Genomic DNA, 27929 nt, shown 5'->3' on the forward strand with positions numbered 1-27929 from the left:
ACGTGCTTGGAACAGCTTTACTTAACAATGACAGCTCTCTGTGTTCTGAAATAAATGAAAGAAAGAAACAGAAAAGAGGAGAGGTTGTTGCAGAAAGTTCTCACAGAGAATTATAACGTCTAGTTGGTGTGCATCATGATATTGGCTCCCAAAAGGACCAGAAGCTCGTATCTTTCCACCTATCTTTTTCTGCCCAAATGATGGTGGAAACAAAAAAGCTTGCTCATGTAATTGTCCTACCATTCTCCCATCCATTTTGCGTGCCAGCTACTTTAACATGGACCTTTGTGCGGCAAAAGGAGACCTCCAAAACTGTCTTCTGCCATGTAGTAGGCTATGGTCTGCACCCAAAAAGAAAGGAAAAGGAATCACTTGTTTATAGCAATGCAAATTCATATTTGATTTTAATATCAAATGTTTGGACTTCCAAACTTAATCTTGCTTGGGTTATTTAGAATTGCCTATTAGTTTCATCAGACTCTCATCTGACCCATTTAATGAAGAAGGGGACCAAATTCTGGGGTCTGGGACTCAAATTTAGTCTTATGGGTCAGGTTTCTCGGAGATCCAAATCAGGTTACATCTGGGTCAGAGCCAAATCATCTTGCATTCAAGCCATTCAACTTTAACTTGATCCTATGAAGAGTCTCCCATCCATAGTCATTCATGAACGATTGGCTTTGATACAATCGAAGGAGAAACATTTTGAGAGTTAAAAAACATGTATCATCTGGCCAAGAATATTGGATCAAGGTAATTAGACAATGATGACATGGTAGGTAGACACAGGAGTTTGTGATATGTTAGTATTCGATGTCGTTACAGAGACGTTTACTATGATGATGCAGCAAAATATAAGTGCATATTGGAGTGGAAGACAATCTATTGAAGTTTCTAATAAAGGCCAAATGGCTTTGCCTCCCTCTTCATAAAGAACAGAAGAAGAAAAAGACAATCTATTAAAGATTTTTGTTTGACAGGAAACTGTGCAACTGCATCTGACGACTTGTTGCCTTACGCATCTCGAGCTGCCCTCTGAGATTGTTCTTAATGATCCCTTTCTAGCAATCAGTCATCATCAACCCAACCATTCCATCTTTTTGGCAATAACTGTCATGATCAACCCAACTGCGATCAAACATTTCATAGGTGCCAAAGAGGCTATGTGGGTGGGATTAACTAGAAAGGAATTGCTATTGATGTTGAGTGGCAATTGGTCTTTGGCCACTAAAGACACAATGATATCTTACCTCTAGCTTAAACTGGATTTCTTTACTAACTAGAGGCAGGGGCCTGCATGCAGACGTTCTTTGTTCATTTTAACAATAAATCTCTTCCTTCATTGTCTTTCTTTATCTACTGTTGAACAAACAAAATATCTCTCACTTGTCGAATTCCTGCTCGAAAGTTTCTTAATGAAACAAGAAGAATTGACATGCAGTGCCAAGAATATCGTGTTTTCGAAAATCTAGTCTTTCCTCGAATTATCGTCTGTACTCCTAGTTCATCTCTTTTTCTAAACTTCGTTAGAAACGGAAATTATTCGAGAATTGAAGGCACATATAAGAGGTTTTAGTGGTTGGTAAATTTAAATGAGACGATGTTGGTCCATCTAAGCAAGTGTACATATTCTTGTGCAGTCTGTCCTTCAAAGATATATTTGCATATATTCTGGTGAAAGATTATGAGGGCATGGAATATGTGTTTGTTGGGGTTGCAGCATTTGATGCTTCTGCTGGGCAAGTTAATGGGATAACTTTTTGGACATCTATATCCTAACACTCATCTTTTCTTTTTCTTTTTTGTTTTTTATCTCTGAAAACTGGGGAAGTTGAGTTTTTTTCTTTTGCCTTTTGAGAAAAAAAGAAAATTAAGTTGTTAAGGGTGGTTTTGAGTACTGGGGAAGAAAATGACATGGGCACTAATTCTGAATAATGTACCTCTGCAAGCTGCAAGTCCCTCCATCACATGAAATGCAATCAACAAAAGTTATTCATCAAGCTTGATGGGATCTTGTCCTGAGCATATCTACAGAGACTAAGAGATCACGATTGCCATAGATCTTATCCTGATGAAAGAATATTGACATCAGGGACCTTTCATGAGAATGGTTGCACCTGGTTTCTGACCGGTATAGAATATGTTTAACATCAAGGGGTTTGCCTTGTCTTGAGTATAGGGGAAGTTGATTTCAATTTGCCACAACATTGATAAATTTTGACAAGTTTGTTCCCCTCCAAATACATTCACTGCCGAGCAATTGAATGTGACTAGGTGTTTTACCATAGCTGAACATCTTCAACTAGAAGAATGCTCACAGAAGAGATGTAACAATCCAGGACCTCATCCAAAATGGCTAGTTGGAAGGTATTATTTGGATTTTTTGATTATGTATAAATACTCAAGATCTACTCAGCGAATAACCGATGTTGGACTAAACATATGCCCATACGGATCCTCATATACTCCTCCCATTTAAGCCCTGATGTCCTCATCAGGGTAAAGGTTCAAATCTAATCATAAGCATCACGATCGGCCTGTGGTCAGCCCCAATAGATCCATGCTGCAGAGTCTCCTAGTCCACCTAGGTCATGAGTTGGATCCGCTCTGATACCATTTGCAACAACCCAGGACCTCACCCAAAATGGCTAATGGAAAGTTATTATTGGGATTTCTTGATCTTGTATAAGTATCCAAGATATATCTAGCGAATAACCGATGTGAGACTAAACACACGCCCGCACGAGTTCTCACAGGAGACATTAAGTATCATATTCGCTAAATAAATGCAAGCTGGTTGGAAAAAGAGAGATGAGCGAGGCCATAGGAGAAAGGGCATCCTGGTTGCCATAGATGGCAGTTCTCTCCTCATCCTGGTTGTTCAGCTTGTTGCCGACAAGAAATCAAAAGATACAGCAAACCTTGTACGAGAATATTAGCATGGCTTGCCACTTCGTCACGAAATAAAGTGGGATGCCAAAAAGCATCTAAGAGATGGTTAGTGGGAATCGCCAAAGAACGCATGAATATGTCCCAATATTTCAGCAAGAGGATGTGACGGAAACATATACCAGCCATTTGATGGTATCTTTGCTAATGTTCGATCCGTAAAAATTCGCAGACAAACGGTGATAATGACTCGCAATTTTCAATGAGATGTGATGTTTTTTCTAATGGTTAGTTTGTGGTAAGATCATAGACTTTATAGGTGGTGTTTCATCAGAATTTAGGCCAAATTTACTTGTGGCCCTCTGCCAAAAACAGAAAATAACTGATAGTATCAACTAAAACATTAGAATTTAGGCTAACATATTGCTTGCGATGCCATCCGAAGCACCTCCACATTGTGGATTGCTATAATTTAAAACTTTACTAGTCTAGAATCGGATTACTCAAGTCCTTAGATAAGTGTTGTACCAGAATAATCTTTTAACAAAGGAACCAAACCAGCTCCAATTAGAATGCAGATAGATAACGTGGGGAATATAGTGGACTACCTTTTTATTTTCTTGAACGTGGCATGTAGTGGACTATGAACATGACCGCATCATGATGCGAGCTAAACCACTTCCTCAACTTTAGTTTGGAACCTCTGCGGTATATATTTTGTATAATCCTGAGTAGCCACCACGTGCGACAGAAGAATGTTGCAACGTATCATGTTGGGCACACGATACGATTCTTTCTATTCCCTCCAGTTGCGACAACCATTTGTCTTTGTGATAGATGATATGGCATCTTCTTTGGTGCAAAACATGTGCGCCAAAGAATTAGAACTTTTAAAATCGGATGGTCGTTTCTGCCCGCATCGAACATTCTTTCGGCGGACTGGAGATCCAGTGGGAGTTGCTACGTGGGGGTGGGCTTGTTCCTTCCTCCCCTCTTTCCCTTTTTCCACAGCAAAAAAAAATTAAATAAATAAATAAATAAAACTTTGAGAAGAGCAATCAACCGCCAAGATTCGCGGCAGAGAGGAACCTTGTTTAGGTAGCAGAAATTATCCACTCTCCCCCTGGAGAGCCTATGATAGCTCGGGTCATCTGGGACTCTTTCTCAGCTCCAGCAGCGACTGGGTTGATCTTCATTACTTGGGAGTTCCCACCTTCGAGTTTCCTCAAGGTTAACTTTGACAACAGTTTGAGTGATGGCAATAGAAAGGGAAGGAGCTGGATTCATCATTAAGGCCCCATTTCGCATCTCATTGTCATTGGGAATAGGCGGATCTATAATACGTCTCTTCCTGGAGTGGAGTTGCGGACGGTATGGGCAGGGATCAGTTATGCGAGATCATGCTTGCGAGCGGACTTACTCGGCCACTGTCATTATTGGATCCTAATCAGACCACGGAAGTGCACCGACGCCCACTCCTTCTGGACATTTGACGGTGTGCGAGGGAGCGTACCAATTTCAGAGCAGTCATGTTTACTGCGAGATGAATAGAGCTGCGGACTGGATTGCATTCTTTGTTACTGATCATTCTGGCGAGATGTTGTAGATGACGGGACGTGGTTTTACCATCTCCATTCTGGAATATTTTATTTTTTAGGTTTTATAGGTATACTCATACTAGATACGTGTGATTTATTCGTCCAAGCGAAGAAAAGAGATTTAGAACTTCCTCCACCCTATTCGACCTGAAATTTTATGCGTACATCTCTAGCTCAAGGCTGAGAGGTATTCCAGTCAGATCACGCGCATATCGATCGCGATGGATTGCTCCCTACCCTGTCCCATCTACTAAGTTTGTCCTTACGTGCGGGAAAGAACGCGCGGTGCAAGCAACGCTAGGCGAGCGGTTTCGCTGCCTTTCCCCGCGTAACATGGATCGTAGCTGTATCCTTCGCGCGAAAGAAGGATTCACCTTCCTTCCCGCGAATCCGCCGTTGGATCATCCACTGCTCACTTTGATAACCGTGCAGACGGTGAACGACGGAGTTCGGATCGCTTTGAGAGCCGTGCGGTGGGTAATCCAACGGTGCATTCGTGCGAAGGAAGTTGAATCCTTCTTTCGCGCGAAGGATACAACCGCGACCCCTTCGCAATAACGTGGACCCCGAGGAATAGTCTGAGAAAACCAAACAAAGAACCATTAAATAACGCCACCTCAAGATGAGGGACTTGAAGGAATAAAAGAAAGTGAAGCCTTTCTTATTAATACGAGGGTGGTGGGGTGGACTGTCTTCTACGCTTTCTGTTATCACTAGCAGAAATCGTTGCAGAACGTCAGCCCTGCTTTCTTCTGCCTCTCTCTCTCTCTCCCTCCCCCATTCCCTATATATCTCTCCACATAAGCCTCTCCTTTCTTATTGGGTTCTATTCTTGTTGGATTCCTCCTCCTCCTCCTCTTCTTCTTCTTCTAGCTTCTTCTTCACTTACTCTCTCTCTCTCTCTCTCTCTCTCTCTAAGAACAACATAAGTGATATATAGAGTGAGAAGAAACAGAGGAGGGAGCTAGAGATGGGTGGTGACTGCATCCCTACCTTGGCCATGGTATTGGTTCAAGTGGGCTTCGCCGGCTTGAACGTGGTGTCGAAGCTGGCCCTCGATGATGGCATGAGCCCCTACGTGATGATCACCTACCGTCAGATCGTCGCCACCCTCTTCATCGCCCCCATTGCCTTCTTCCTTGAGAGGTAATTGTTTATCCTTCCTCTGTCATTACCAGCTTTTCCTTCTTGATGGTTTCTTCTTTATTTCCTTCTTGATCTTTTTAGTGGGGTTTGCGGGACGCTGGGACAAGGGGTGACCATAACCATACTCCTCCCCATAGCCATGCTCTACTTTGGGCTCCAGCAGTTAGTCGTCTCTTTAAAGAGCTAATAGTTCTAATATCTAAAAACCTAACAATTCTAATAGTGCAATGACTGAGAAATTAATGTAACCAAACTCATTTTTTTTTTTTGGCTGAAAAAAAGGGGGGAGGAAGGGACAAGCCCACCCCCCGCGTAGCAGCCCCCACAGTACCCCGTCAGAAGAATGTTTGATGTGGGCTGAAATAACCGTGTGTTGGACATCCCGGCCGGTTTTACTCATACCCTTCCACCCGTGGGCCCGGCTTATTAACTCTTTGAGCTCCGGCACGATTACCCTTCATTTGAGTACGTCACACCTGGCACCACCGAAGCTACCAGCGGACCAATAAGCCCTCTCAGACCACGTGTCCGAGTGGGAAGCATCCGATCTCCACAATTTAATCGACGTCTGCGCGTTTCGAACTCGGAACTACTTGGTTGGAAATAAGGCTCAGTTCCATTAAGCTACCACCTCAGTGACAACTAAACTCATCTTTGAAAAAAAAATGTAACCGAACTCCAAGTCGATCACCTTCTTCCTCTTCTTCGAGCTTCCATTAGTGTATACCAATTCAAACTCGTTGTCCGTGGATCTGCCACATGTCTTCCCATGCCAAGAGTCCGCATTGTAGTAGCACATATATACCCATCAAATACCTGCGTTTGAAGTGTTAATTTATTATTAAATTTACTATATGATTATTCTTATCATTCTTGGTTCTGTTAATGGATATTCATAATTTTATTTTCATTAATACAGAAAAACTCGCATGGCGATTTCGGGCAAAATTATCTTCCAGATTTTCCTGTGCTCGTTATTTGGGTAAGTGTCCTATAAATCACAAGTGAAACGAGAGGGGACCGCCGTAATTGGGAGACAAATGGTTCGCTCTTCCAAGCACCCAATGCCGCACCCTCATTGACAGATGGGCCCCAAGAGGGCAAAATTTTTATTTTTGTTCATAATTTCTTTATTTTTATTTGTTTTAAATGATGCTCGGTTTGATATATTGGTGGATACAGGGCTACAGCGAATCAGCTATTGTACTTCCTTGGGCTCAAATATTCGACGCCGACGATTGCATCTGCCCTCAACAATATGCTGCCGGCCATCACGTTCGTCATGGCCGTTCCTTTCAGGTATCTCTATCGTAACCTTTTCTTCTTCTTTTTTCCGCTAAAATGGGAGTATCATACATAATGTATAGGGATACAACCAAAAAAGTCAAAAATCAGTAAATCACATAGTGCATTGGGCAACTCTGTCTCTCCTACTCAGAGATGATCCTCCGAATGGTTGCCAATAAAAGAGGCCACCCAATCTGCAGCTCATTGGCCTTTTTAAACACGTGCTTCGCCTGGAGCACCATCCCACTACTGGCTCGGATATCTCTAAGCAGTGGGTGATAATCACCGGCTCCTCCGAAAACTTGCAGGATCCACCCAATGACTGTTGCCGAGTCACCCTTTAGAAGGATCTCTCTCCTCTGCAAGGCACGCCAAACGTAGTACAAACCAGCCCAGGCTGCTCTCAGCTCCGCCTCCGGCATCGAGGTGTCCAACAAGTGGCAGCCCCTAGCAACAATTACTCTGGAGTCCGGGCCCCTAACAAAGAAGCCCGCCCTATCCCTCCTACCTCTATTTAGGACGCATCCATCGAAATTGACCTTGAGGAAACTCGAGGGTGGAGGTTTACAGGTAAAAAATACTAAACGGGACGCTCCCCAAGCAGATGAGGAGCCCAAATATTTCGACCTGTCAAAGGTCACCCATGATGTACCCATGATAGAGCACCAAATATCTCTACCATGACCTTTTCTGTTTCAAAATAAAATAAAACCCCGTAAGGACGAACGCATTTCGCCGCGTCCAAATTCACAATTAGACATAACATCAGCGCGATACGTGCACGACTCGATACTCCAAAGGTAGAACCGGCGTCACGTGGTTTTAGATGGTTTTGTTTGGGCGGTTACATGGGCCAATACCTAACGTGACCAAAAGAAAATAACTGCGGACCATACAAATTATTTTGACTTCTAATAATACTCCTACCCATCAGTATAATTTTCTTTTCAGTTATATAATGTTCAGCCACACCATCAATATGTAGACTATAGAACCTAGTTTAACATGTTTATTAAATAGATCGGATTCAAGTGAGTCATCATCTTTTTAATAATTGGAATGGATCGAATGATTACAACCTGACTTGCTTAACTTGTTTGAACTGTTTAAAATTTATTTATCTCATTTAATTTAATCCGATCTGTTTATTAGATGTTTTATAGATGTCGAGTCGGATTATTTGTTTAATAAAGTGTTCAGGCTTGGTTTGATTTTTTGACTCATTTAAAAAGATTAGGTTAGGTTCAATAAATCTTTGACCTAATATGTATCCGGCACAGCTCAATCCATTTGCCACCCCTACAACTTGCACCATGCCGGCATGGCCTTAGGAATTGGTTGCAAGTTCTATTTATTTTGCAACAAACCAGTAGGGTGTACTACCTTTGGCCAGAGGATAATTTTACTAGGGTTTTTTTTTTCTTTCTTTCAAACTTGATGTTGTGGACTTCTTGACTTCAGGATGGAGACGATAGGGATCCGAACGCTGGCAGGGCAAGCGAAGGTGATCGGGACAGTGCTGTGCGTAGGTGGCTCCATGGAGATGACCTTCTACAAAGGAAGTCTTGTGAAGATTTGGTCGTCTCGCATCCACTGGAGGTATGCCGAGGGCATGGCATCCAGCACTGGTGGCTCCGACGATGGACGGAGCATGGCCCTGGGTGCCGCCCTGATCATCGCAAGCTGCATAGCTTGGGCTGTCTGGTTCATCATTCAGGTACGTAAACAAGATGATCTCATGATCGATTTATATTAATTATTCCATATCAAACTTGGAAACAGGTAGAGAGAGACATTTTGAAGTCAGCATACAATGCTCGATGCTGACTGGGTTGGGTTGGTTGGAACCAATAGCCTCGACCAATGTTCAAACGATCTCGATTACCAAGTATCTAGCTTTTCTGTTTCCATAATGGCAGGCTAAGATGAGCGAAAGCTTCTCTTCTCCTTATACAAGCTCGGCTTTATTGTGCTTCATGGCGGCCATTCAGTGCTTGGTTATAGGAGCCGGGGTGGAGAGGAAGCTCTCAGCATGGAGACTCGGTTGGGACATCAGACTGGTAACTACACTTTATAACGTAAGTATCCTGACACTGCATCAGTCTTCTTCGATCAGCAGCGGCAGCGCTCGTCGTGGTTAAAATCACTCACTGTTTTGTGCTCGATCAAAACATATTACCAGGGCGTAGTTGGCTCAGCGTTAGCAGTTTCACTGATGTCCTGGTGCATAGAGAAGAAAGGTCCTCTGTATGTCTCGATGTTCAGCCCGTTGCAGCTCGTCGTCGTCGCAGTCCTTGGATGGGCAGTCCTTGATGAGAGGCTCTATGTTGGAAGGTATGTGCGTATAGCTGTGAGGCCAATTCCTGCCCGAATTTATATTGTTTGGAGATGGGTCATCAGGTTGGATGTTGAAAAATTTGGATACACTCAACCCAGACTTGGCTTTCATTCAAAAAAATTTTGATACATACGATGCCTGCTAAGTTCTAAGAATTCCAATTTTCCTCTGTTTTTTCAGTGTTACAGGCTCGATCCTAATAGTTGGAGGACTATACTTGGTTCTTTGGGGAAAGGGAAGAGAATTGAAGAAGCTGAGCAACATAGGTGTGAAGAACTTGGAAGAGGAGGTTGAGGAAGGAGGCGGCAGTGTGGCCATTAGCATGCCCATGTATCGCAGTCCTGATCATGAGGCCCGAGATGGCCAACCTCGTGATGGTCCACCGAATTAGAACAAGTTACAGTAGAATTTGAGGTTTCTCATGGTCCAAGGAATTAGGAAGAATTCACGGAGTCAAGAGAACCCACAGCACAATAAGGACGTACGCTCTCCACGCCATGGATTGAGAAACTTAGGTGAAATGGTCTTTGTCCGTGCAGTGTGTGGGTAAGAGAACGCGTGGAATAACATATTCACCGAATGTAATACCATGACAAATTATAATGAACAAGGGAGCAAAACATGATACTGCAAACTCTTACTTATGTATGATTTCAAATATTAGTGCTAAATTCACATGCACAACTTTGAAACCAATTTTTAGACCGTGCGAATCACACACCGATGCCTCTTCTTGTATGGCCCCTCCTGGTATTTGACCAGAATATGGTATACGCATAAATTGGTGATCAGTTCTATTCTTGCTTGTTATTGACCACTGAAGCTGCCTAATCTGTGTCAAGGGATGATAACAAACCCTAGGTCTTACCTTATTTTGAATAAGGTACGCTGAGTATCCCTCCTGAGAAAATCTACAGGCATGTCAATTTATATTAACTCTGGAATGGAGAGTGCTATCAGTTAGCACTGTTGCGCCGCAGGGGGGGGGGGGGGGTAGCGAAAAGATTCTGTGCCTTAAATGGGGGATGAAAATCCTTTCCTCTCGAAGCGCCTTTTGAAGGGTAAAACCGTGAGGGCAGTGGTCTCTCCCCATCTGCGCTGGACGCGCGGGCCGGAGCGCCCAAAGCGAATAATACCTCGGGAGGAACGCAATCCTCTTTCTCTGCTATCTTAATGTGGGCTATGCTGTTGTGTGAGGCTCCGGCCAAAGGCCGTCCCCGCAACAGATGGCGCGCCAGGTAGAGGGCGCCTCCTCCCACCGTTGACTACCCCTCAGGACTGCGGAGGCTCAAGAAACTTCCCGCTGGGGAGGCTATGTTGCGGGGGGGGGGGGGGGGGAAGGAGCCTTGAATTTAGTCCCACATCGGCTAGTAGCGAAAAGGTTCTGTGTTTTAAATGGGGGATGGAAATCCTTTCCTCTCGAGGTACCTTTTGAAGGGCAAAACCGTGAGGACAGTGATCTCCCCCTGTCTGCGCTGGACGTGCGGGCCGGAGCGCCCAAAGCGGACAATACCTCGGGAGAAACGCAGTCCTCTTTCTCTGCTAGCTTAATGTGGACTATGCTGTTGTGTGAGGCTCGGCCGTCCCCGCAACAACTAGATGGTTTTTTTTTTCGTCTTTAACATACTCCTCAAAATTCACTTTGGCAGCTGAAAGCAAACAACCGAATGTTGTTATTTAGCAGTTCTAGGCTGCAGTGCCACTTCCACGGCTTTGTGAGAGATTGGCCTAGCTCTCACAGAGCTATGCAAGGAAGTTTCTGTTTTGCTCCAACCGAATCAACTCCATTCCAATTTCCCTTTTGAATCATGATCAAGGAACTTATAATGCACAAGTACATATGCCATTTCCCAATAATCTAAAGAATCCCAGGTACATGCCCCATTTCACAGTAATACGAGCAAGAAACTACTCTAGAAAATGGCATGTCTAGTGCTGCAAGCATCTTCAATATGCGTTAAGCAAATTGTGCCAACTTTGCATCTCAAATGTTTCAATATTGGATTACATCTTTCTTGAATATAAAGAGGCCATACTTTTTGATTTACGAAGGGCTAAAATTTTGGGGCCTAGACTTCGTAGAACCTTGTTTGTCAAATGAATAATAGATAAATCATTTTTCAAATAACCGGGTATAAAAGAAGCGTGCGTATCATCATTGCCTGAGAACACGATTTGAACTGAAGAAGAAATTTTCCTCGCCTGCTATGGTGGAATGCAGTCTCCCGGCATCCCACCCATTGTTCATTACTTGAACTGCCCTTCGAGCAGGGTCTCCTACAACCCTGCTGCCTTCAACTGGCTTATCATGTTCTGGAAGACCATTCTCCTTCCTTTCCCTTCTTCTCTTCCTATCCTCATCCCTCTCTTTCCTAAGCCAACTTTCCACTGTTCTCTACAATCCAAAAAGTCATCCAGGAAAAAAGTTATTATAAATAACCTGTATGCCGTTACTGAGAGATAAAAATTATAACTTGACAAAGATCTAAGTTGACTCACAGAGTTAAAACTTAAGCAATTTGATATAAGTAAAATATCTCTAAAAGAGGGTCCGTTATGCACAAGTTTGAAAATGCATATTGTTAGAATCAGGGACTAAGTTATATTATGTAGAACAATAAATCTTAGACTAGCATTGCATTGTTCCATCATTTCATTTTGTATCCATGAGATATCAAAACATTGTTGCATTTCTTGTGCCATTGTCTCAGACTTGTTCTCATCCAGGTGTAATATTGCTTGTTTGCGTGTCTCTGTGCTTGTGTCTGTTCTTCTAATGTAGTTATTCGAGTTACGATATTGCTGCAGTGTTGGCTAAAAAGGCAAACTTTGATGGTAGGATGATCACAGACATTACTGTTGCCATATTTTCCACCTTTCAGACAACGCAATAATCTGAAACATCTGTGGTCGAACCATTTGCCACCAACGTGACATTTAAAGTCATCCAGATTTCTAACATAATTTAGTTTCTTTTGATAAATGCACCCACAAATTATTTGCACAGGATATGATGACAAGCCCACTAAAATTTAAAGATTTATTGCATAATGTTTTGACATTGACTCAACACGAGTAGAACGAATTAGCGAACAAGGATGGTAATCTTTTCTTCTTTTTCCTCATATTTCTGGCTTTTTTTTTTTGAGATATGAGGTTCTTTTCATCAAGGTCTTCACAATATGTAGTCTCGAATTATGATTAACAAGAAAAGAATTCCAACATAATTGGAACAAATAATGATAAAATACCAACTGCCATGTTTTATTGCAGGAAATATGAAAGATTTACTGTAAAATAATAGAAAGTGTAACTAGTTTAACTGGTTTAAGATATGACTCATATGAATCACTTTGTCAATAAAACTACGTACCATTAGAGATAAATTACTCATTTCTTTCACTTTTCCCAAAGGCAATGCCAACTGCAATTTTCCATGTGCAACATATACCTGGCATTTGGTGCTAATTTAGTAAAAGATAGTTCTAATGGAAGTTCATGATTGAACAAAGATGAGCACAATACTTACAATATGCGATGGCCAATCTTCAAGGCCATCAAAAATATGTGTTGCATAAATAATTGTTGCTCCTCTTTCTACACATTCCTTCTTAAGATATCTCAAAAGATTGGCCCTTGCCAGCACATCTAGGTCAACGGTAATCTCATCCAGAAGAAGGACCTAGTAAAAGAAAGATAATTGTGCGAGGATTTGATCTGCTTATTGCAAAGTAGTAATATCACAGATGATTTATTATAAAGATTAAGAAGTTAACAAACAAACCTTAAATGGTCTAAGAAGGCCCATGCAAATTTGAACTCGTCTTCTTTGACCATCTGATGCTTTATGCATTCTCCATGAAAGATCAATATCTAAAACCTGAAGTAATAATGACCAAGTATTCTTTAATTGGGTCAGTAATACTAAATCAACCACCAATAGGTGGCTGTTAAATGAACATTTCTTTTCAGTCAACTTACATAGCAGTAGTCACAGCAAAAGAGGTTATTGAGAAGGGAAATTGAATAAAAAAGTACACCAAGGTAGCTGTTTGTCCCATAACTTTGATTGACAAAGGAAAAGACATACCTTAATCAATTCCTCTCTCCTTCCAGGATCAATGCCAGAAACTCCATATATCATCTTCTGAGCCGAAATATCCATCTGTATCGTAACCTCAAAACCAGCAAAAGCAACATCTCGCCTCCACTGAATGAACAACATGCTTATCAGATATGATTTTCAACATAAATTTGTTTTTCAATTTATATACACTCAACAATTTACAATTTGAATAGCTAATTGTTTAACCCATGTTTTAGTTGCACGATTGGCTATGAAAAGCTCTAAACGTTTATATTATTTCAGCAAACCATAGACAGCATGCTGCCTTTTTTTGGAAGCTCATTTGTAGTTGCTCAAAAGAAGATGAAGAAGAAGCTCATTTCTAAATTTCAACTTTCACGAGCATACCCAGGTTTGAAAATCCTCATAGTTTTACCCCAGTAAGATGATTTGGAGAACATAAACAGAATTCTCCAATTAAAACAAGCTCTTTAACTAAAAATATTTTTTTCCTCACACCACAGGATCTATTTTGGCATTGTACGCAAAAAGGTCCTTTTTTGCAAAAAATTGAATAAATATCTGAATTATGTTGGGTTTCTCTTTCAATTCACGTGGCACATCAAGTAGCAAGCAAAATTAGTCAAATAATTGCAATCTGAGAAGATAAAGTTAAGAAAATCATAATTCGACCTCTCCGCCCAGGTAGGAAAGATCGCCAGAGGAGGTGAGAGCGGTGTCGTGGAAGGCCGACCGCCCCAATACCCGAACCATCTCCGGCTCCACCATGTGCTTCCCCCCTAATATCTTCAGAATCGTCGTCTTCCCTAAAATCCAAAATCAACCAAAGATCAGATCCAGTACCGCAGCACAGATGAAATATCTCAAAGTTCTCAATCGAAATGGAAACAAATCGATCGATCATTCGATCAGGGAAGCATCCCTACCGACCTGCGCCGTTGGATCCGACGAGGAGGCAGCGGTCTCCGGCGCGGAGGGAGAGGGAGAGATCATCGATGATGGGCTTGGAACCCGGGGGCGGGTGCCCGTCAATCCCGGGGTAGGTGAACCGTAGGTTATTGACCTCCACCACCACCGCCGCGCCGCCGCCGCCGCCGTTCTGCTCCGCCATCTCTGTCTCTCTATCTCTTTTCCCGCTTCTCTTTCTTCCGAGAGAAGCAGGTGCGAGAGAAGCTGTAATGGCCAATGCAACGGAGCGGTCTGGTGGTCCCTAGGCTTAATATAATTTGCGACGTAGCCAAGGTTTACCTACTTCAAGAGGCGGTAACGGCATACTAAATGGACACGTCAACAGTTGCTCCTTAACTAAACTGTGACTCATTCCACGGCCACCAACTCTTCCGGTCCCCGTGGACAGCCGCTACCCGCTAAAGTTCGGATGCTACGCATAGAAAAGAATGCGGTACACATTCGAACCGGCCGTTCGTGGATCCCCGGTCCAAAGCCACGGACGGCAGATCTTGCGTCCCCATGGAGTTTCTATGCGCAGTGATAAAATGGGTGTGTTGGATCTCGGGCGAAATTGGGAACCAAGAACAGGCAGCAGCTGTCTTTCTTCCCGTCTCTCAATTTTTCCGATCAATAAGAAGATTTCTACCGTTAAATTTCTCTTAAACAAGGGAACGAAAATTTCGATCTCGTCTTCGCAATGGCGGCGATCTACAGCCTCTTTATCGTAAACAAATCGGGCGGTCTCATATTCTACAAGGTAGATTAAAACCCTAATCCCACCGAATTTTCGTTTTCTTTTTTGGGTAATAATTTTTATATTTTTGTTTTCTTTTTTTGATTCGATAAATTTTGAGAAAAGATTGGAGTGTTTTCATTGTTTTTTCGGGTGGTGGAAGGATTATGGATCGGCGGGGCGGATGGAGACGAATGATAGCTTGAGGCTGGCGAGTTTATGGCACTCGATGCATGCGATATCGCAGCAGCTGTCGCCCACCGTGGGATGTAACGGGATCGACCTTCTCCAGGCCGACACCTTCGACCTCCACTGCTTCCAATCTCTCACTGGTATCAACTCGACGCATCTCTATGATTTGCTTCATAGAGTTAGATGAACATGTAACTTGGCTTTAGTTTTATTCATAAAATTCTTAGGCTTAATGTTTGAGAAAAAATAGCTTGGAAACTATTGATTTGAATTGCCAATATAGTTTGCTGTGCAATTTAATATGATTTGTAAGCTGAATGCTCGAGAAGGGGCTTGGAATTCATGATATTTAATTTACCTGTTTGGCTTGGCTTTTCATTTTGATAGCTTTTCTAGGACTGAACACCCATTTAGGTCCAAAAGCAGGGTTAGTAGGTTATAATGGGGAGAAGACTTAGATCACTTCCCTTGAAAAGTATGGGTACCAATGAGGTTGGCCTAGATTTCCGGATGAATCCAGGGGCCAGCTTGGGAGACATACAGGAGACATACATGTCTTGAATACAGCAAAACTTGAATATATTACTCGGTTGAAATATTGGCTGACCATCTTACCCGACCTCACAAATTCAAGACTTATGACCTTATTCTTTATATTGTGTCCAACAAAAGGAATGACCAACTGTTCCTCAACATTCCCATGTGCCGTATCCTTTAGGAGCATACAATCTCTGAAGATCTTAACTAAGGAATGCATTGGGTTCCGTGCGCAAGTAATCAATACAACTCCCGTAAGTATCCTTCGCATGTGTGCAAAAGATCCCTAATCGTGTGGATGGCTGTCTAGATATATATCTACCTCTTCTATGGGTAAGATAGAGGTACACATATGCATAGATGAAACAATGAGGATCATAACCATGTAGACACGACTTCGACAGATGGCAGGTTCCATCTACAAGCATGCATTTTCACAAACCCATAATAAATCTCAAATTACAAGGTGTCATTCATTATATAGGTCAATAGCATCTAGTAGATCAACTAATAAGTTAAATAGAGATCAACTGAGAAAATATCAATTCAATTCACAATAAATACAAAGGTTGAAACAATCCAAGACAAATCTGCCATAGTCAGGGTTTCAAGGCTCTGGATTCGAACAAATTTAACAACTATTTCTACAAATCAGGCACCAGGGAACCAAAACCTTGTTTCCAACAAGGGAGAGAGAGAGAGAGAGCAACTTGAGCATTAGAAACAAATCATGAATAATTATAGCATGCAATTGATGTATATATAACCATAGGGATGTAAAGGTACCAATTAATTCACTATAACCTCTTACACAATATAATGAATACCCTAAACATATGCAAAGTATCATTCCTTATAGAGATCAAGAGCAACTAAAAGATACAAGTCAGAAAAATAGAAAAGAAACTTTACTATCCATATAGAAACATAGCAATATAGAAGTACAAAGATTCACCATAACCACTTACACAAGCATTCATTGTGGAAATCATAGCAACTAAAATATCATAACTCTACATAAATTCAGTTATAGCTAGCCAAAATAACAGTGAATTATACGAAACACCTTGCAATAATCCAAAAAGGCTGAACCCTATCATGGACTCTAGAGGCGAATTCTAGATTCAAGGATATCCGAGCTCAATAAGGACAATAACAAAGAAAACCCTCATAATATCCAGCTGGATTGAACCCTATCATGGATTCTAGGCAGAAACCCTAGATTCAATGACAACTGACCAAAATATAATACAATAAAAGAGTGTGAAAATCCAACACCAGACCATAGCATGATTCTATATTGAAACCCTATACTCAATGAGTACAAACGATAAACAGGAGATTATGACAGAGAAATCTCACAAAATTCAATTCCATAGCACATATTCTAGCAGTAAACTATAGATTCATCAAGTAAATGGCATGATAAAATGACTGAAAACCACAAAATCCAACACCAACTTTGAATCATAGCATGGATTCTGGGGGAAAACCCTAGATTTGAATATTCTTTGGCATAATAAGCAAAGAGAATATAAGGGTTCAAGGATGAAACCTAGAGAAAAACCTTCTTGAATGTCTTGAATCAACCCTAAAATCCATGGATCCCTCAACAAATGTGGTGAGTCAACACAAAAAAAGGCATTATATAAAACTGGATCATCAATCATGGCCATGGGAGCTCTCACCTTAAGTGTATACAAGGGGAAAGGCTTGTCAGGGCTCTTCGTCACTATCAATGCCTGGAAGGAGGAGCTCACTGGTCAATGTGAGCCCGTTTGGGCCAAGATCATGGTGGGGAGCAGCAAGGCATCAGGAGAACCAAAAAGATCGGCTATAGATAGAAGCAGAGCACCACAAGAGCGGGATAGATCACCAACAGGGTGTTGGAAGGATTGGTGAGAGAGAGGGACAAGGGGGTCAGGGGGGTCGAGGGGGCACGAGGGTTGAGGGGTAGGGGTTCAAGGGGAGGTATCCAAACTTGCTCGAGGACAAAAGAAGGGCGAGCAAGGAGAAAGTGTAAGGGAGGACCGATCCCCACTTTCAACGACTTTTGCCTACCACATTTTGAAGTCAAAAAGGTGGGAAAGTAGTTTGGATGGGAGTGGTATGGTTTCCACTCCAGGAGTCATTTCTGGGCCACCACTCTCACAACCAAATAGCTGGACCCCTTGGGAGTCACTTTCAAAAAGTGACCAAGAATCACTTGTAGGGTGAATTAAACTGACCCAAGCGGAAAATGATATGAAGTTTTGGATGAACTCAATGTGGCAAACACTTTTACCTTTTTTTTCGTTTCTAGGACAAGTGATTTTTTTCTCCTTTTTAAATATTTGTGGCAAAAACTATTCATTTATTGGACTTAATTTCCATGGTAGCTATCTAATGAAAGGCAAGATATAGAATTGATATTTTTCTGGTGGAATAGTATTGACATGTCTATGTATTTGTCTCTATTCATTTCATGTCATATTATAGTCAGCCAAAAAGTACAAAGAAAAGGAAAAATATGTTAAAGTCCAACCCAAAAGCTTAAGCTCGTAGGTAGGCGGGCCCAAATATATTTGAGCCCAACTAAAATCTCTTACCTATCTGGTGTGGGACTATTCCCACTCTCCAATACCTATCTGATGTGGGATTATTCCCACTCTCCAACACCCCCTCTCACATGGAGATCTCTCAGGATGAAACTTGAAGAAGGGCTGCATGTGGAAAGCAAGAGCAGGGAGTGAAATTGATAGGCAAAGAGAAGGGACAACTAGCTTTGATACCATGTTAAAGTCCAACCCAAAAACTTAAGCTCAACTAAATCCCTTATCTATCCGATATGGGACCATTCCACTCTCCAGAAAAAAATATGGTAGTCCATTTACATGGTGGTATTTACAGTGGAGGTTATAGATGAGATGCAAAATGTTAACCAGTTTAGGATATTTCAATGCAACATTGTAGCAATAGACGAATTGCACAAAGAAAAAGAAAAAGCCATAATCTAGTTGTTTGTTGGTGAATAGAAGCTAATGGATGTCATTTATTAGGTGAATCCATGTTTTTTAGGAAAAGTAATAAATGACTAGGTCGTGTTACATTTTGGTGGAATTAAATAACATTGAAACTCTTTCTGTTTGTAGTAGAATGGAAACTTTTGTTATATTAAAAATTTAGATGCCAAATACATTCTTTGTCTTAGTGCAACAAGTGATTTGAGTTGTCAGGTAAAGTGACAATTTGAGTCTGATCAATTCAAAAATTAGTGGGTTTGCTTGTGAAAGCCAGCTGTGTACTTCCATATGTTTGTATCATTGTATCTGTGAAAATTTTGATGCACAACATTGAGTCCGGGAAGGATCCTAACCCCCACCTCGGGGGGAAGAGTTGGGGGAGACGAAAAAGCAAAAAAATGACTGGGGAAGGTAATGAAACTCATTCATATAATTAAGATTCGCCGTCTCGATACCGAACTCCGTACCGGTGCCACACTAGCACAGTATTGGTACAGTATGGTGTGAAAATTTTTTTGGCGTATCGAGTGTTGGTACGCCATCCCCAGTACCGAACTGGTACGGTACGGTATGCTCCATACCGTCCGATTCGGGCCGGTACGGCGTACCATGCATACAATTATTAATTTTGAGCTGTTGTTTTGACCTTGATGACACCTATTGTTCTCAGTGAATCCCATTGTATCCATCAGTTTACTAATAACTTGCTCGAGGTTGTTGCACAATACCATGACTTAAAACTTGATAGAACCGAAACTTTGGCATTTGAATTGTTGTTACTGCTCCTGGATTCCTACGGATAGCTTTCATCAATATAGAATTATATCTCTTGCAGTATTTCCTCCTACATGATATTTGATTTCTTTGACAGATTCCTTCATTCTCACATATGTCTTAAGCTAGAAAACAAATCAGAAGATTTTAAAGAGACTGTAGTTTCTTAGATGTTGTTGGATCACATGGTTGCCATAATCTAAAATTGAATAAAAACCTCTTTCATTTTCATGAGCATGATTTTGCAAGCAACCCCGAATGCTATTTGATATTATCTAGATCTATTTTTGTTGCATAAATCCATCAGGCGAGTAAAGTTAGAGCCTAGAGTGACAGTCAAGATGGTTTTTTTTCACTCTTACTACCTTGTTCATATCACGGCCATTCCCTATCCAAAGCCACCTAAGATAATCACTTTATGGAGATGTGTTGTGAACGAACTCTACAATCAGTATTCACAACTTGATATATGGATGTATCAGTGATTAGACCAACTGTAGTCCCAGATCACTATTATAACATTCTTTGGGAAATCAGATTTGTCAAAAGTTAGATTTCATGTATGTTGGAAGAAAGGCTTGATCTAGGCTTTTATTCTGTGGTCAACATCAAGCTGAATGCCAATGAGCTTGGTATCTGCAGGTTTCTGTTCACATTAGTCTGTTTCCCGTTCTCTTAGTTGTGTGTCGCGACTCTTTGAAGTGTGAAATATAATCGCTTCGGTATCTGTATCCTCCTAATTTTTTGCTCTGGTTGGGGGGGTGTTGCCAGTTGTTGTGTATGTAAAAGTCAGTTGTTACAATAAACACTTTACCTACCCCTTTAACCATGTGCAGTGGTTGTTTATGTGAAAGTTAATTGTTAGATAAACACTTTACCTGCACATTTAGCCATCTGCATGTCTCCAATCTCATGCCCTTATGTCAAGTTCTGGAGATTTAGTCAAAAGTAAATTCTCTAAAGCCATTAGGCATCCTTTTTCTGGTACGACGGCTATGGCACTGGAGAATGATACCTGAACTCTTCCCTTTAATTTTTCAAGTATCCTGATGGGAGATTAGATATAATATGTTTGCCACCACAGCTATCTTTATACTAGTCATTTTCATGGAGCTCGAGGCAAGTTTCTACACTTAATTGAAGTCCTTTGATATAGCTTCTGAATTTTCTTCATTGATTTTTAAGCTTCTTGATTGCCTTTAACTGTCTCTCATCAGTAATGTGCCTATATTCCAGCCTAAATAGTCTGTTTTTATGCCATTGGCATGTTTCCTTGCATAACATGCTCCTTAATGAAAATGATTGTCTTCAAAATTCTATGATAATAATTCTTTTCAATTTTTTCTGGGACTTATATTTCTTTTCATTGTCAATACAAATTTTAAATCATATTCATATGTTGAATTTTTCTCCAATTCATGTATGATAGGTACAAAAATTTTTGTTGTTTGCGAGCCTGGGGCACAACACATGGAAGGTCTACTAAAAGTCATCTATGAATTGTACACGGATTATGTTTTGAAGAACCCTTTCTATGAAATGGAGATGCCTATCCGTTGCGAACTTTTTGATCTGAACCTTTCTCAAGCAATCCAGAAAGACCGTGTTTCACTGTTCGGGCGATAAAAAAAAAAAAGAAATCCTGACTATATATTTTAGATGTTAGTTTCCCACACTTTTTTCAATCGAGTTTTGTTAATGTGGACGGTTGTATTGTCAGTCAATCTTGAATGAATCTAAGCTTTCAAGAAAGGTGCTCTCAGATTTTTGAAATGCTCAAGGTCTGAATTCAGGTAAATTATTTTTAATCCCATTCTATCCGGCTTATACTTTTGAACTGAGGCATGTATGCTTTCATATTTTTCTTTCCACATAACATATGTACACATGGTAAACTTATTGTTAGAATATTGTGATTACACTGTTGAAGCGTCCTTTCTTGCATGACAAGGTGGGAACAAAATTGTAAAGGTCCAGGTGTTCTTGTAGATTTTTAACGTGTGCTCAGGTCTGATGGTAGATAAGCTGTCGATGCTGAAAGCACAAAATGGCTGTGATGGGTCCATGGCAGGAAGAGGCCATGTTATTGGCCGCCTCCCCTGTTTTTAAAAGCTCTTACAACCAACCCATCATAAAAGGTAAGGTCAGAACATCTTGGATGCTCCATATTTGCTTGTCTACTATAAAGAATGTTACTTTGAGGGTGAGATAGTTCTATATATTTAAGCTTCACTACTTCACAAATGGTAAAACTTGCGGCACAGCCTGATGGTAGAAGGGATCAGATCTTGATGAGATCAGCTTCATCTAACTTCACATATTGATTTATCAAACTTGCTTGAGGCATGCCTGTAGACCTGCATAACAACTAATAAAGGTTTTAAATCTGCTATTTTTGCAGAAAGACCTTGAAAACAACCCAGTGGGTAAAACTCGGGCTGAACTGAGCTTTCAAATGGGCATACACGATTAATATAAAAGTTGTCAAGAAAATATTTGAAATGATATGATACACTGAAGCATTGGATGGAAAACTTCTCAGCTGTTTTCTTTTTCTTGGGGGGGTAAATTAGAAAATTACACTATTCTATTCTAAATACATCCATGGAAATCAGAAAATAAAATATCCAAAAATTGAGAAGGTAGACCAACTATGGATTTCTATAATATACTCTCAGTGTAATTTGCTACATAAGACGTCATCCAATCAATCAACTGCACTATTTGCTTACTTGTAGATATGTGAGGCTTCAAAATTAATCAATATATGTATAATCCGCCAACAATCCGATAGAAAAGGACGACATCTAAACTCAGAAGATGGTGTATCTGAAAGTTATCTGTTTTGTTTAAAAGGCACAACATTATACCTTTTAAACAGGACACAACTTTCCAAAAACAAGACACGACATTATAAGCTCATTCATCAAATTGGATTAATCCATACTTGGGAACTTCCAGGCAATGCAGCCTGCAGGTGATCCATATCTTTTCAATAACCTACGGATTTGCAGTCATTCAGGCATGACAGGTGGTGAGGCAGGTGCTGCTAGACAAGTTCAAGGATGAAGTGCCACCACAAAGAAAAGACCAGCTTATCAGAGCCTGCGCTAATGCTATTTTCCTGCTCGTGTCGCATTTCTTCTTGAACTCTGTCGACATCTGAAAAGTATATTGTTGTGGATTATGAACCAACTATAGGTCACTTTTTATGCAGGACCAAATTAACCTGCCTCTCTCATAAAACTTCTGTCACTCATTTATATGCATCTCTATAAAGATATTTAATTTCGAAAAATAATCAAAACTTTCATATATATGTGTATACATGGTGGTGTTGAAAAAATGCTGATGTTGTATATAAATTTTGTTTTTCCTACTGACAAAAATCCATGTCCAATAATTTTATTCTTTTTTTGCTCTTTCAGGAAGCAAGCATAGCCTTGGAACAACTAATCAGAGTAATATTTTTTGTTTTCCATTACTTGGACATGTATTAAAAAAAAATATTGTGATATTTTCAAACCGGTCATTTTTTCATATATCACAATTTCATCATTTGTAATGGATGGATAAAATATTATTCATTTTGGATCAAATTTGGTGGCATGGCTAAGTGGGAAGGTAGGGGACTGCGGGGATGTCACCTGATCAACAAAAGAAACTCGAAATGCTCAAAGATAACTGCTGATTACTTGGATTTAGCTCCATTCAGAGATAGGCATCACATCTCTTTGGTCAGAATGTCCTGAATTCTATGCTGCAAAAAATCATGATAGATACAAGGCCCTCCTTCCCAATGCTCAAAGATTCTCGAAGGTTTCCACCTAACCTGAATCAGCTTTACTCCACCTTCAACTAGAAGCTTTGTGATAGCATCCACAGAATGCGTCAAAGACGTCGTTATCCTTGGCTTGTTGGTTGACATGCAATATTATTCAAGTAATTACATACATACTCTTTCCTAACGAACTTTGGGTCAAGATAAGATTTGATTGAGATACAAGGACTAGTATCATTTGGGATGAACCAGAGGATAATACTTTTCTTTTTTGTTTCTTTCTTTGGATGGATAACATATCTTACTCTCTATCCTTCTATGCGATCTTATCCACTAACAAATTTTCGCCGCCTTCTATTCTACGTTCTGACATCGCAATCGGAGGCAGGTCAAGATTCCGAATCTACTGGTGCTAAACGAATCACCTCCCGCCAGACTCGCAAGACCACGAATTGTTACCACAAAATCTAACCGACCAAGAGAGCGTGTGGAGCCCAAGTGTGGTAAGAAAAGAAACTTTTTTAGCTGTCGCAAAGCTTGGGAAGACACGTACGATGTGAGGGGAGCGCGTGCGGGGAGCGGGCACGTCGACAGAAAAAAATAAAAAAAAAGGAACGCGCGTGTCGTGTTCTCGCCTTCTCGGGTGTTGCAGCGTGATGGCAGATCGGTGAATGTTCTACACGTGCCTTCTTGGGGAGCGGATTCGATTCACGTTGAAGGAAATTTTGTAACGATGACCGGATGGACTCGGGGTCCATTCATAACCGACTTTAGAATCGTACTAACTTCTAAACCTTGTTATACTATGTATTAGTTTTAAAAAATCAGACATACCGATAACATTTAAATTAAATAAATTTATATTTAGATTTATAAGTATATTTTCTAGAATGCCGATCAAAATTATTTAAAATTATCTGTGTGAAGTGCTGCCTACATTCCGCGCGTACCACGCATTGCTTTTAGAACAACTTCATATAGATTTTATAATGAGTTAAATCTTAAATGGTCTTTTGTATTTCTAATTTTTGTTTACAAAGATTTTTTTTATCATGATATTTTAATATTATGCCATGTAAGGACCATTAATTAAGTCGCCAATTCAAACAAAAATGATTGAATAAAATGATGGAACACCCTAAGATTCAGATAGTTGGTTTTGGATAGAGGTGCTATAATTGTAAAACCTTAACGAAAAGTGGACAGGCGAAAATGAGGACTTAGACACACATGATACATCAAGCCAAATCTAGAAAGCAAGTATTAGATAAACTGATTCTAGTTCTTTGGTTGAACAAAATTTGATTTAATTGCAATGAAAAAGACATGCATAAAGATTGTAAATAGATGACTATAATGTTGCAGAAATGTCTAATTAAATAAGGTTATCAGGAGAGAAACACAAAAGAAACTCCCGTATACTTGGGCTTGCCTACTCTTTTCTTATCTTGCATAAGACCCTCCTAATTGATTTATGATTTCATATAGAAGTGCCATGTAGAAAAAAAATTAACATTTAGTTCTTTTTTTCTTGGCAGCCATCATCATATGGGCATAAATAAAACACATCGAACCTGTCTGTCGATTTTTAATATCACGATCTTTACACATAACATTTAGAAAACAGGATTAGCATCTAAATAATAGCAATTTGGGTTGGAAGCCATGTTGGGGGAATCACAATCTCAATATTATCTTTTGAAATTATTTGCGACAACCTAAAACTAAATCACCAGTGTTTATAGTTACTCTTCTACCAACGGTGTTGGAAAAGTTTGTTTCAAATGGAATGCAATGAGAATCCAAAAGAATGAACAAACATCATATAGAGTGGGCATCTAAAAAGGAAATATGAAGCAGGCATCCTATTTTACTTTATTTTTGTTAATACCCATTCTAGAAATAACCCACAAATTGGAAACTTTTTGAAAAATAAATTTTGTACTAATAAAAAATATCCAAAAATAGAAAGAAAAATTATATGAAAAAAAAAATCACAAAACTGGCTGTTCTATTAGTAAAAAAAATGCTAACTTTTAAGTTTTTTAATAAATATTAGTAGAACCATAGTAAAATAAATAAATATATTTTTTAATTTTTCTGGTGCCGAACCCATATGATTTTTTTTTTCCAAAAGGATCTCCACCAAAGGAAAAGGAAACGAAGGTTTAAAAAATACATCATTCAATCTCACTTGTGGGCATCATGGATCCCACAGTTCCCGTTAATTATGCTGCACCCTTTCCGGTGTTATGGGGTGCATTGGCCCTGTCATAAGTGTCACAATAATTACTCCTTGCCACCATTATTCAAACCGTATGGCGTCGGCCCAAAGGCAAGTTGATGTCACGTAGACGTCCACAGGAGCAGCGAAAATCATTAACATTCATTGAGATGCGTTGCTTTTCACAGAAGTTTTCATTCAAACATCTATCTGAAAAGAAGTTTTCTTTGTCGGAACCTTTTCTTTTCTTTTCATTCACTCCATATTCTAACACCAGCATGAACTCCAAATAGTTAACGAAGTCCTGCCATTACGCGATTTAAAGACATCTTACAGTATAAACCCTTTCTTTCCTTTTTTTTTTCTGTTCTCTTTGGTCATATTCTATTATATACAAACACAATTCTTATTTATCAACTCCACAGGTTCACAAACTCCAGACCTCAAACACACGATATCATTCCAAAATAGACTCAAAATAAATCTTGAAATAAAAAAAAGGGGAGCGCGAGAGTGCCATTTCGGCTTCCCCGTAGCTATACCCACTTCCAGCCTTGCCCACATCACGCCGCCGAGGGCGCAGCGACGTAATGCACAACCCCGGCCTCCGACAGCACCGCCAGGAACGGCTGCTTCAACCCGTCCGCCTCCGCCCCCGCTGTCGCCGGAACTCCGTCCACCACCACCGCCGGCCCCTTGTAGTCCAACGACTCGTCGTTGTATATATCCCACCACTTCTCCACCAGCATCTTGATGTCCTCCCGGTCCATGTTCGCCTCCTTCCCCGTGTACCTCCACGGCTTTGACCCCTGAAAAAAAAAAGAGAAAAACCATATCAGCACCAAATTGAAAGCATGGAAACATGGGATCCACCACGATCAGATGGCCACGACTTGATCACACGTACCGCAGCGCAGTAGTGGACCACCTTGACCTTGTCCAGCTGCACGTTCTCCGGGTGCCTCCACAGCATCGCGAGGACCAAATTGTAAACCCCGGCGATCGGCTTGTAAATATCCTTGAAGAACATGTTCAAAAAGTCCTACGCCCAAATAAAAATACAAAACTCAGCACCGCTTGCCAAAAACCCCCCTGGAATTTGTCCAAATGACGAAGAGGTCGACCGTAGGATTACCTGCTCGGCGAAGGGTGTGGGGGTAATGGACTTGAGGGTCTTAAGGAGAGACTCGGCGGTGGCGAGGCTGGGCTCATGGACGAACATCCCGGCGTTGAAGTAGAGCGCCGGCGGCGCTCCAAGCTTGTCCTCCGGCCAAGATACCTTATCCGGGCACTGCTGGCAGTATCCGATCTGGTATTGCGGCGTGTGACTCCAAGTCTTCTCGCAGAAACAATCCATGACCGCATAGAAATGCCCACCCGGGAGATCGAAGAGGTGGTCGATGTTATCGTATACCTGGATATCCGCGTCCAGGTATATCATCTTCTGGTACTCCACAAACTGCACGACATGACACCAGGACCATATTTAGAATAACACAGACATGGATTCCTTAAAATTAGAGAGAGGGAGAGCGTTGACAGAGGCAACGGGGCGGTGAGATTACCTCCCAGATACGGAGCTTGGAGTAGTTTATCACGTAGTAGGCCATGGCGAACTGGGTCTGGTTTTCCGGGGGGTAGACGGGCTCGATCTCGCGGACGAGGCAGCCCTGGGAGCGGAGGATCCGGCGGTGGCCCTCCGGAACGTCCGGCAGCATGGCTACTACCAGCGGATACGCGGATTTCACCTTCCTCAGTCCCTTCGCCAGCCCGACAACGCCCTTCCAGTAGTCCCCGTCGCCGGCGAGGAACGTCACGTACGCCCTTCTCGACACCGCCGCCGCCGGCCGCTTTCCATATGCAGCGACCGCCGCCGCCGCCCTCCTGACGATCTCCGGCGCCATCGCTGTCAACTCGCACAGAAGTTTAATGAGAAGAAGAGGAGCGGAAGAGAGGAAAAGGAGGAGGAGGAGACTCGGAAAGAAGGACAAGAGGAGAGAGCTTGGAAACTTTGAAAAGTTGGAACGATCTTCAAGAGACTTCGAGGATCACTTGAGGGGGATTGCGGAGGAATAAATAAGCACGAGGAGGGGGACGGGTGGCTGCCGGTGTTCGTAAGATGAGTGGTGAGTTGTTCCGCCTGAGAGGAGTGGAAGGTGGACCGTACACGTGTCGTGTTGGTGAATCGAGCGGTCCGGGAGGGTTCTGAGAAGGAGGAGGCGAGAACAATTTTAAGCCCGGCAACTGTCGGATGGTTCACTTTTAAGATTTTATATTTGTTAGAACGGATGAGATTTGTCGGTAGCGCTGGTCTAGTTTAATTGACTTGGACCTGCTGTCGTAAACGGTTCCCTTTGTCCTTTTTGTTAGATGGCATGGGACGTGTCATC

The 27929-nt window shown here is 41.3% G+C and overlaps 4 protein-coding genes and 1 long non-coding RNA gene across 5 annotated transcripts; 3 read left to right on the forward strand and 2 right to left on the reverse strand.

Annotated features, from left to right (window-relative positions):
* Positions 1-5231: 5231 nt before the first annotated feature.
* On the forward strand, positions 5232-9902 carry UMAMIT25 (nodulin MtN21 /EamA-like transporter family protein). Its single transcript, XM_008782830.5, has 7 exons — positions 5232-5633; positions 6553-6615; positions 6816-6932; positions 8382-8637; positions 8840-8998; positions 9103-9254; positions 9439-9902. Exons 1-7 carry the CDS (start codon positions 5458-5460, stop codon positions 9647-9649), a joined length of 1134 nt encoding a protein of 377 aa, XP_008781052.1. The 5' UTR covers positions 5232-5457; the 3' UTR covers positions 9650-9902.
* Positions 9903-11067: 1165 nt separating this feature from the next.
* ABCI20 (non-intrinsic ABC protein 9) lies at positions 11068-14538 on the reverse strand. Its single transcript, XM_008782964.6, has 7 exons — positions 14276-14538; positions 14018-14151; positions 13349-13468; positions 13043-13138; positions 12788-12940; positions 12632-12709; positions 11068-11653 (listed from the first exon to the last, which is right to left on the reverse strand). The coding sequence occupies exons 1-7, from the start codon at positions 14454-14456 to the stop codon at positions 11414-11416; spliced, it is 1002 nt and encodes a 333-aa protein (XP_008781186.3). The 5' UTR covers positions 14457-14538; the 3' UTR covers positions 11068-11413.
* Positions 14539-14861: 323 nt separating this feature from the next.
* Positions 14862-21307, forward strand: LOC103701028 (uncharacterized). Its single transcript, XM_008782962.6, has 3 exons — positions 14862-15053; positions 15193-15361; positions 20964-21307. Exons 1-3 carry the CDS (start codon positions 14994-14996, stop codon positions 21158-21160), a joined length of 426 nt encoding a protein of 141 aa, XP_008781184.2. The 5' UTR covers positions 14862-14993; the 3' UTR covers positions 21161-21307.
* A 133-nt stretch (positions 21308-21440) lies between these two features.
* LOC148702636 (uncharacterized) lies at positions 21441-23096 on the forward strand. The gene is made up of 2 exons (XR_015967860.2): positions 21441-21672; positions 22963-23096. It is a non-coding gene; the product is annotated as an uncharacterized LOC148702636 (long non-coding RNA).
* A 2724-nt stretch (positions 23097-25820) lies between these two features.
* Positions 25821-27587, reverse strand: LOC103701029 (galactinol synthase 2-like). The gene is made up of 4 exons (XM_008782963.6): positions 27105-27587; positions 26675-26998; positions 26447-26581; positions 25821-26348 (listed from the first exon to the last, which is right to left on the reverse strand). The coding sequence occupies exons 1-4, from the start codon at positions 27441-27443 to the stop codon at positions 26103-26105; spliced, it is 1044 nt and encodes a 347-aa protein (XP_008781185.4). The 5' UTR covers positions 27444-27587; the 3' UTR covers positions 25821-26102.
* Between the last annotated feature and the right edge of the window lie 342 nt (positions 27588-27929).

Source organism: Phoenix dactylifera, chromosome 8, assembly GCF_051530095.1.
Source record: "Phoenix dactylifera cultivar Ajwa chromosome 8, Ajwa_hap1_PhDact_Kaust_v1.1, whole genome shotgun sequence".
Taxonomy (NCBI): Eukaryota; Viridiplantae; Streptophyta; class Magnoliopsida; order Arecales; family Arecaceae; genus Phoenix; species Phoenix dactylifera.